This window comes from Petaurus breviceps, unplaced genomic scaffold (assembly GCF_028583685.1).
Source record: "Petaurus breviceps papuanus isolate PSGF00001 unplaced genomic scaffold, PetGlider_PUasm1.0 428, whole genome shotgun sequence".
Classification (NCBI taxonomy): domain Eukaryota; kingdom Metazoa; phylum Chordata; class Mammalia; order Diprotodontia; family Petauridae; genus Petaurus; species Petaurus breviceps.
In genome coordinates this window covers 1525097-1535546 of record NW_027186331.1, presented here as the reverse complement: position 1 = coordinate 1535546, position 10450 = coordinate 1525097, and the positions used below count along the sequence as shown (strand labels likewise).

Here is a 10450-nt window from a genome sequence, read left to right as displayed (position 1 = left end):
AGGAGAGCCCTGACTGTTTCCTTCTTCTACACAATAGGTCATTAGTGGAGATGCTCTCCGTTTTCTTTTCCAACCTGTCGTTTGGTGATAAGGGTGAGTATGAGACAGTAGGGTACAGCTAGTACCCAGAAAGATAGCTGAAAATCACAGATCAACCTGAAAAGGGAATTTTGAGATCAGGAAGGCAAACCCCTTATTTTTCCAGAGGAGTAAACTGAGGCCCAAAGAAGAGCCCCGTTGTGCAGAAGAAAGAGTGCTGGATCGGGAGTGAGAAAGCCCAGGCTCAGATCCTGCCTCCACTGTCTAATCTAGGGGAGGGGAGGTGGGAGGAGGAGCTCCCCTAGGTGACCCCTAGGCTTCCTCCCTGAAGGGCCTGGTTCTTCTGCACAAAGGCTTGGGGCTAGAGGCAGAGCCAGGAGATGATTCAGAATTTCACCAGGAGAGCCATGATCCCTTTCCAGCTTTGGCTGAGTCCTGGAATCCGAGGATTACAAACTAATACACCAAACTTGGGCTTTTTCCTAAATTTAGATTTTTTCCCCCCAATCCTACCAATAAAAAATACATGTATGCATACACCACCACAGAACACCTTAAGATCATCTAGTCCAAGCCTCTCATTTAACAAAGGAGAAAACCAAAGCAGGAGAGACCTGGAGAATGGAACTGGGTGCTTGGAGAGCTCCTCAGAAACAGGCTGGATGACCACTTGGCCCGTATCACACAGAAGGGATTTCCCCCCACGTACAGAGTGGACCTCAATGGCCCCAAGTTTCCTTCCCCTTCCAAGACTGAATTATTTCACAGCTTGCCCCAAATCCCAGAGATGTAAGAGGGGCAGCCTGACCTCCTGCAAAGGGCCCTGCATTCGAAGGCCTGGGAGAGCCAGTTTCTACAGCCAGTCTGGGCCTCCATCTTCTGTATGGACAGGAGTTTTACTTCTGTCTTGAGATCCCTAGTGCCTCCAACCAGACCTTAACTGAGCCTCGAAAAAGGGGCAGATGGACTCGGCTCTCTGAGCTCAAGGTGCCTCAATTTCTTCCCCTGTAAAAGGGGAAAGGTGGGTTATCGCCAGTATATTTTGTCCATGGCTTCTTTGCCTGTTGTCTCCCCCATCGAAGTTCTGTGAGTTCCATGAGATCAGCTGTCTTTTGCCTCTGTTTGTATGCTCAGCATTTAGAATAGCTCCAGAAATATAGTAGGTGCTTCATAAATACTTATTAACTGACTCTGAGAGGGGACAGGTGGACCATGGACTCTCTAAGCTCTCTGAGTCTGTTTTCCTGGGTCATGTGGAGCAGTGGAGTGGAAGGGTTCTCTGGGCCTCAGTCTCCCCTTTGTCGATACCCCCTATCTGCTGGCCTGAAGTCCGGTGTCGGTCCTCACTTTCCCTGGGCATCTAGCAGCAAGATGGCTCCCTGCTCCAAGATGCTGGGGGAAGGGAAGGCTGACACTTCCTCCAAAGCCGCCACCTTTGAGCAGGACCCCACCCACACAGCTCTCCTGTTGGGATGCTGCTTGCCCCACTTGGCTGAGTGGGCCAAGACTGAGCTACGACTTCAGGGGACATAGAGAGTCCCAGAGGAAGAAGCTCCAGGCCCTAGGAGGGGAAGTGGCTAAGAGGTCGGGACCACTAGGGACACGTATCCCCGTGGGAGAGGGAGGGCTCAGAGCTGGCCACCAGGAAATGGGGCAGATGTTGAGTGGGGACCGCCAAAAACTAGGTGTCCCAGGGAAGGAAGGCTTACAGCTGGATCCCCAGGCTCGGGAAGGGGAGGCTCGAGGGGAAGGGGTCTGGAACCAGGGACCTCCTCGATAAAATGTGTAAGAAAAAGGGGGGCAAGCAAAACCATCATCCTAAAAACGACAACGTTCCCACTTCAGCATAAAAGCGCCCTCCGCGGACTGACACACGCTACGGCGCGGAGGGAACGCACACACCATGCGGCACACAGTCTTCGGGGAGCTGCGGGTCTTAAGCGGCAGCAGGACTGGACGGCTGGGGGAGGGGGTTAAGGGAGGCCCCCCTGGGGAGCTGCGGGTGGAAAGCAGGAGCAGAGCTGGACGGCTGGGGTGGGTGGGATTGGAGGGGGCACCCTGGGGCTGGAGCGGAGACCCGGGGTGGGCGTCGGGGTGAGAGCGTGGCTGGAGGGAGGCCCTCGGGTAGATGATGAGGCTGCTCTCAGAGAGAAAAGCCCGGCCAGAGAGAGAGCCTAGGCTGGGCTTTAGGGTTGTGCCTAGACAGGGGAATCTGGGCCAAGCGGTTGAGCTGAGATCTCAGTTAGGCAGGTGCCCCCGAGGGACGTCTGGGGCTGAACCGGAGAGAGGACCCGCGCGTGCCAGCCAAGCTTGGGGTCGAAGGTGGGGGGGCGGGATCCAGGTTAGACGGCGGAGCTGGGCTGGCCGGGGTCGGGGCTGGGGAGGCAGGTTATCTTGGCCCATAGTCGTAGTTGCCCGGAGCCCCGGCGGAGGAGTACATGTTGGCCGCTGCCGCTGCGGCCGCAGCCGCGGGGTTCACGTGGTGGTGATGGTGGTGGTGATGGTGTGGGTGCGGGTAGCCGTGACCCCGGATGCTGGGCAGAGGATAGGGCGCCGGCCGGCTCTTGGCCCCGAGGTAATGGTCGTAGGCGGCAGCGGCGGCGGCAGCTGCTGCCGGGTATTTGTAAGGGTGATGGTGCAGGGGCTCCGAGGCGCTGGGCGCCTCCAGGCGTAGTTCGTGGTGCGGGGGGCTCGGTCTGCCCCCCGTGGTAGCCGTGATCTGCACCAAGCCTCCGGCTCCCGGGACGGGCAGCGCCGGGCTCAGCACCCGGGACATGAGCTGCTGGTGGGCCGGATCGGCGTGCAGAGGGGTCCCACTGGCTTCTCGCTCGTACTCCCTCCGGCTCTCTGTAGCGTCTGCCAAAGCGAAGCAACAGTTTGAGTTCCTCGGCTGAGAGGAGGGTGTCACCATTTTATCCCATCCTCCAATCTGTCGCTAGTGGCCTCCTTTCTGACCTGAGCCCCTGTGCTCCACATCCTTAGCCTGAAGACCACCAGTTCCCTGCTCTCCAGGGCACTTTCTTCCTGGCTAAGTGCCACACCACGCTGCGCCCCTTCCCTGAGACCTCCCCCCCCTGCCCCCACACTGCGACTCATGAAGCCTCCTCCTCCCCAGGTGCTGGTGCATCCCTTCCCTGGCCGTGATTTACACTCCCCACCCCCACCTTCACCCCCACCTCTGGAGATCCACTCCCTAAATGGGACTCTCCTGCCTCCCTTACCCCATCTTCCTGGGCTCTGTTTTCAGCCTGAAGCCTCCTCGACCTGAGGCGAGGCCCCTTTCCCCAACCGGGAACCTCTCTTGCTGGACCCTCGTGCACCCCATCCCAACCGAAAATCTCCCTTGGCCTTCAGTACAACAGCTTAGCCCCTCCATGGCCAGAAGCTCCCCGCCCGTGGGCCCCAAGGCGCCCACTCTCCAGCTAGGATCGTCTCCCTGAGCTCCAATGGGGCCCCACCCCAGCCTGGAGCACCTGGGCCTGCACTCCACTGCGTGCTTTCTTCGAGGCCCCCCTGTACCCCCTCATCCAAGAATTCCTCCCCAACTCAACTAGGAGCCTCTGATCCTCCCCCACCCCACCCCCGGGAGCGCGCACGCACACGCTCTCCAGTGCCCCCCTTCCTGATCTGTTTTTAGCTCACAGTCCGACCTGGGCCTGAGTTAAGATTTCGAAAAGGGCCTGTGACCTAGCTTAGGGAAGTGTGACTAGAGCCCCCGCGCTGGGGAGGCATGAGGGAACGTGGGGGGTTGGGGGGGGAAGGGGCGAAGACAGGGCTTGGCCCAGATCTCCCGGTGTGCCGGAGGCTTCTCGGGAAAATTCTTGCTCCCCCCACCCCACCCCAGCCTCCCCTTCCCTAGGCTCGGCTTCCCCAAGCATTTTTGCCTTAGGCGGGAAGCGAGGCTAAAACAGGGTTAAAAGCAACACTACCCCAGGGCTGAGCTGCGGGGCGGGCGCACGTGGCCGCCCAGAAATGCGTTCCCTAGACCTGGCTATTCTGACGGAGGAGGTAAATGGGGCTGGATTGACTGACAAGTGTGTACACGCATGACAACTCTGCAATTTGCGCTGCCCTAAACAAACACAGCCTTTCTTTATGGGAACGGGCCCCAGAGCCGCCAAGGCTGCAGGCCCGAGGCGGCAGCTAGAGCTCCTGCTCAGCTGCGAAGTGTTTACAGCAGCTAATGGAAAAAGGAACTCGCCCGCTCGCCCGCCTTCCAGCTCAACGCAGGCGCAGATGCGAAGCTGCCACAGACGCCCCAAGGGGCCCTTATAAAAGGCTAATTGGGGAAGCTCCTGGGTGCTGCGACCTCAGGACAGGGGCGGGGCTAAAACAGTCCAGAGGGAGGGGGAGGGGGCCCGGGACAGCAGGAGAAGATTTAAAAGCTGGAAAGATACTTAAAGAGCATTTAAGTCTGCCCCCCTGACTTTATATATGGGGAAACGGACGAATCGAGAGGTAGTGGGAAGAAAGAGGAATTCTGGGTTCCTATTCCAGCTTGGACTGCCCGTCTATAGGATTGCTTGTGTCCATCTCAGCAGGGCAGAGAGAAAGAGAAATGTCAAGACCAAAAAAGCAGAAGTTAAGTCCACCCGCGGGAGCTGAGCCTGGGAGAGGGCTCAGAACAGGGAGGGCGCTCCGCTTACCTTTCTCAGCCCCGTTCTGCTGGGCTGGCGAGGCCACTGGATTCCGCGAGCGGGCGAAGGCGCTCATGAGAGGCAGAGTCCCTGGCCGGTGTGTACGAGGCCTACAGCGGGAGACAACGGCCAGGAGGTCATCGGACTGGGGTCCGTGCAGGCCCCGTGGGCTTGGAGGGGGGCGTAGTTGGGATGGGCACTCACCAATCCTCAGGGTCGCAGTCCCGAAAGCCTTTGGCGAAGGGATTGCTAGCAATCTTGAGCTGCGTGATCTTCGTGGGGGGAGGGGGAAGAGAAAGGAAAAGAAATAAAGTGGAGGAGGGCAGAGGAAGAAGCCCTTCTCCCTTCCCCCCCTCCAACTTCCCTCCTCCACCGACACCGTAAGATCGGAGAAAGTAGATTTGGAAGGGGCCTTGGGGTTCAACCAACTTGCTCATTTTACAAAGAAGGGAACCGAGGCCCAGAGAAAGGAAGGGACTTGTCCAGCTTTATACACGTAGTAAAAACTGAGCCGGGACGCTAACCTAGGACCCCGGACTTCACATCCTGACTCCGTGCCAATTACCTGCATGAACTAGAAAGGTTACAAGCTCCTGACCCGCCAAAGGAGGGTTTGGACTACTGATTTCTGAGATCTCTTCTATCTCTGGGACGTGTTAAACCTGGTTCTGCCTCCTGCTTTGATTTCCAGGGGGGAGGGGAAACCAAAAGACCTCCCCCACCTCAGTATCCTCGGCTGTCAATTTCCTATAGAGCCCTTGTCTCCCCGAGTTAGACTGGAAGCCTCTCCACAGACGGACCGTTTACTTGTCGGTATCACCAAAGCCTGCACAACGCCCATGCCACAGGGCATGGTGGGAGCTTCATAAATTGCTTGGTGACCGCTTCCCCGCTTGACTGATTGAAGTCTGAAACCCCTTCGCGGATTTTAGGGTTGGGGAACCTCAGAGACCATATAATCCGCAGAGCCCCTCCCCCATCCCAACATGCAGGAGAGTCACGTTGGGTGCACTGGGTCACACAGTTAAACCACCCAGGAGGACAGGGAGATGCTAAGATTCAGTGATCACTACTCCCAGCAGAACTTGGCCCAAACCAGAGGCGCACAGAAATCGGGTTGTGGGACCAAGGGGGGGGGGGGGGGCTTGAGCGGGTGTTGCTGGGGGGCGGGGAAGAGAGAAGGCCCCGGGAAGGGCACGGCTCACTACCCGGAGGAGCCGTGTCCTTCGCTGGATAAGAGGAGGTGGCCTGGCCAGGGGCCGGAAGGGCAGAAGCCGAGCGCAGGTTAGGCTGGGCCGCGGGCAGGCGACTGGAGGGGGCAGGAGCCGGAGGCTGCCTGGGGAATGGCAGGGGACACTCGGGGCCCATGGGCAAATCCGTGGATAAGACATGTGATTTCGAGTTTCCGGAATGGGTTGAAAAACAAACTTTAAGCCGGGCAGTGACAGTTCCAGATTTAGAGGTCAAAGTGATGGAAAGCAGGGGAGACAAAGCAGCTGTCCGCGGCCGTCAAAGGCCGCCAGGCCAGTCGACGCGCAGGGCGGGGCTGCCTCCTTAAAGGGCCAGCCTTCTGTCCTACCCAGCCCTCTGCCCTGTGCAACCCCCTACCCCTTCTCCTGCATCAGCCCCCTATCCTGCCCTGCCCAGCCCCCTGCCCAGCTCAGCCTCCTACCCTGCCCTGTTCAGTATCTCTTGCTATCCAGTCTCCTGCCTAGCTCAGCCCCCTGCCCTGCCCAGCCCTGCCCGGACCGGGACAGGGGCCTCAGCTCCTCCACGTGCTTTGGGACTTGTCCAGGGAATCAGTGCGGAATCTTTTCTCTTGTTTTTCTCTGCCCCACCGGGCCTTTGCCTTCCCTTCCCGACTCTAAGAATTCGTTAAATGCCCTGCGTCTAGAGAAGGTGTGAGTGTGAGACAGACACTGACTGACAGGTGGCAAGCTGGGCCTGGGAAAAGGGTCCGGAAGTTTTCAGCCAGAAGACTTGGGCTCGGGTCCTGAGCCTCTACAGCTGATTTCCCGTGGGATTTGGGACAAGTCCCCTCTCCTCTCTGGGCCTCAGTCTCCCCCCTCCCTAAAAATAGCAAGTTAGGCTGCCTTGGGCTAACTCGAAGGCCCTTTCTACCTCTTCATCCTGTGCCTTCTACTTACTATGAAAGGCCTCCTCCCAGCCCAGGAACCTATTTGGCCGGAAGGTCTGGATGGTAGCTGGCCTGGGAAACCCGACAAGACACAGCGCCAGAGCATCGGAGAAGCCCAGGGCGCCCCTGAACAGGCCTGCAGCAGATGGGGTCTCAGAACCCAAGTCATTCCCTCCAGTCCTTCCCTTTCTAGCCTCCGTCTTCCCTTTTCTCTCCTAGGGACCGGGGAGGAGCCGCCGAGGCCACGAGGGGAGAAGGGGATGCAGCTCAGAGATAAGACCGAGGTCCGGGGTTGGCTTTGTGCAAACAAATTTTGAGTGATCTCGACCCCCGACGTCAGCTGGTCAGGAACCCTAGTAGAACCGAGGGAGGCCCCGGCAAGGAGCGGCAGGAGCCGGGAGAGCTGGCGACTGGCTCAGCCTGGTTTCCTTTCCCTTCTCGAGAGCCGGTCTGCCCCTGCAGCACAGCTGCTCTGAATTTTTAAATAAATGTTTGTTATATGACTGACTGGGAAAGAAGTAGGAAAAACAGGGATCCTCTGTCCACCACCAGACCCAGGCCCTTCGAGTTTGAACAAACCATTAAGTTCTGGTTTCCTGTACTTCGAGCTGGGATTCGAGGACTAGGGAGAGCCCCAAAAGTACAGGCCTGAGAATAAGGATGAGCCGGCCTCTTCCCGAGGCTGTTTCCTTTCCCATTTAAGTTCCTTTTCTTTCCTTACCCATCCCCTGTCTTCTTTCTTCCTGCCTCACCCCTAGGGAGACTATCCCAGCCAGGGGCTCTTCCTCAAGTCTGGGAACTCCAGAAGCTTCGAAGGAGGAAGGTACCGACTGGCCCGACCCAAAGAGAAAGGCTCATCCGACTGTACAGATTCTGTCCTTTGGCCTCCCCTGCCCTCAGAGACAAACTGCTTAGGTCCTTGTTTGGACCTGGGGCACCCACTAGGTCAAAGCTGCTACTCAGCTCCCCCGGGGGAGCTTTGAGAGTCCGAGACTCCACCCACCCTCAACCCAGCCGCACAGCCCTAGAGTCGTGGCGGTGCGATAGCCGGGCCCCTCACCCTATGGTTCTGGTAGGCTGTGACAGCTGTGAAACGGGTCTCCTCAAACACGAAGGTTTTGAAATTCTCCTCGGCGTATTTCTCGCTGTCCTTGCGCGGATCCACGTAGACCACGTGGAAGCGGGGTTGATATCTGTGCATGGAGTTCAAGATGATCTGAATGACAAGAGGAACCGTGGGTCAGACCTCAAAGGGTAGCCCAGCGAGAGGCTGGGGACTGGGGGGGGGGGGGAAAGGTGCAGGGAACTGACCAAGGTATCGAGGAGCCTGGCATCGTGGCGTGGAAGGTTTCGAATCCACGGAAGGAGACCAGAGTTCGAATAGCACCTTTACTGCCCACTTGCTGTGTGACCGTTGGCAAGTCATTTCACTTTTGAACCTCAGTTTCCCTATTTGTAAAATGGGGGTTATAGAATCACCAATGACCTTAGAAACCACGTGGTCCAACCAGGTCATTTTGCACCTAAAGAAACTGAGGGGTTAGATGACTTGTCCACAGTCACACAGCATACACACACACACACACATATGATTACCTTATATATAAACATGTTGTATTATGTATAGATATATAAAATATAGGATTTGTATGTATAATTTGAACCCAGATTCTCTGCCACCAAACTCAGCACCCTTTTCATAGAATAGTGAGTTGTAATTTATCCTATAGTATCTATCTCCCAGGGATGTGAAGAGCTAAGAACTCTCAGCTGGGACTGTGCTAGGTTCTGAAGACACCAAAGATAAAACAAATAACTAACTTTTCCCCCGAAGTAGCTTGAATGGGGGGGGGGGGTGGTCAGAAGTCCCCGGCTTCCAATCTCGCCTCTCCTGCCTGCTCACTAGGTGGATGGCTTTTGCCCTTTCCCCTCCTTGGACTTGCTTCCTCCTCAGTAAAACGAGGGGGCTCGATCAGAACAGTTCTTCCTTCACCTGTTCCTAGTCCTGGCCTCCTCTAGCAGTCTGGTGAAGCCCATGGACCCCTTCTCAGAATGATTTTTTAAAACAAATTCATCATGCAAGGGAATGCTCGATTTTAGAGGGCAGCGAAAGTGATGACTATTTTTTTTCTCTTTCAAGTTCACAGACCCCCTGAAATCTATCCACGGGTTGGTGGACCCCAGGTTAAGAACTCCTGAGCTAAATACTTTCCAAGTTCCCTTCCAGCTCCTAGAATCTTCGGGGGAGGGGGGGGGAAGTAATTGAAGCCTGAGTGTAAGGAGGATAGACGTTTATTGGTGCCTAAACTCTCGGGATAATATCTTTGCTTCTCCGTGGAGACATAGCCCCCGGCGAAAACAAGCCTGGGCCACTGCCCTGGGCTTGGAAAACACAAATGAGTTTGATGGACGCGAATTTGTTTAGGGGACCTAAAGGTTGGCAACTATACGGCCCTGAGTGATGCAATGAAGCCCCAATTGTCCACACCCTTATCCCTGCCTCCCTTCCCCTCTGGGTCCTAACGAATGCTTCCCTAGCTCCTGGACGCTGCAACCCCGGGACGTGTGTCGGGCTGCGCCCCAGAACCCTCTCTGAGGGCTGCCAGCGCCAAAGCGCTCCACGACCTCCTAAGAGCTATCACTTTTTAGTAGGGCTCCGACCAAGCGGGGTGAGGGAGGTGGGCAACGGAGGGCTCCCAGGGAAAAATGGACTGACCCCAGTAGCTTCTCAGAGCCCCTGCCTCTGGGCTGCGGCGGTCGGTGAAGGGGCCCAGGAAAGCGAAAGAAAGAAAAGGGAGCAGAGGAAAGCGTGTCTATACCGGCGAAATAGAGTGTGGACACAGTCTAAGACAGCCTGAGCTACCAGAGGGAGAGACGGAGTACCACAATGGAAGCCCCCATTCCACCGGCGCTCCCTCCACTAGGATTCAGGAAGCTGGAATTCTGAGCCGAACCCAACATTCTATCTTCTCAGGGGCTCTTCCTGGGTCACTCTGACTAGCTGGGTGACCTTGGACAAATCCCTCCTCATCACTGGACTTCAGGTCCCTCCACTGAGGGGGATGGGTTAGAAGTAGCCCAAACAGCCTTCTTCAGGCCCCTGCTGCTCCCATCGAAGTGAATGGGGCTCCCTGCGGCAATGTCGCTGGAAACAAAATTCCGAGAATATTTCGTTGCAAGCGGCATTTTCGCCTCAAAAATATCATCTACGAAAGCTCGGCAAAGACAGACTCCTCCCGCTACCTTCCGCAGAAGTGGGCCGACGGTTCGGTTCTCAGCTAGAAATCGGCCAACGCTACAAACCCCGACTTGAGGAATGCGCGTTAGGTTAGTTGTCTGGACTTTTAAAAATGACAGTGAGAATGTCAGCATGCAGATGGAAATGTGTCCTGGGGAATGTTGGTGTTTTTAAAGAGCTGAATGTTAGGCATTTACAGAACTCCTAGTGAAATCCCACATGCAACCAAATTACTTATTTCCTGGGGTCGGGGACCAAGGACAAACAAGATTTTATTTCCTCACTTTGGGTCTAAAATGTTCCTACTTTCCAAGTCTCATTCTCTCTCTCTCTCTCTCTCTCTCTCTCTCTCTCTCTCTCTCTCTCTCTCTCTCTCTCTCTCTCTCTCTCTCTCTCTCT

The 10450-nt window shown here is 56.3% G+C and overlaps 1 protein-coding gene across 2 annotated transcripts in view; it reads right to left on the bottom strand.

Moving 5' to 3' along the window:
• Window positions 1-2015: 2015 nt before the first annotated feature.
• Window positions 2016-10450, bottom strand: part of TBX1 (T-box transcription factor 1) — a 21658-nt gene continuing 13223 nt past the window's right edge. For both annotated transcript variants that reach the window (XM_069100834.1, XM_069100833.1), the window contains 4 exons: window positions 7874-8029; window positions 4881-4948; window positions 4686-4786; window positions 2016-2895 (listed from right to left, as the gene is read on the bottom strand). In XM_069100834.1, the coding sequence (XP_068956935.1) occupies window positions 2429-2895; window positions 4686-4786; window positions 4881-4948; window positions 7874-8029 (792 nt within the window). In that variant the 3' untranslated portion in view covers window positions 2016-2428. The remainder of the gene's footprint in view (window positions 2896-4685; window positions 4787-4880; window positions 4949-7873; window positions 8030-10450) is intronic.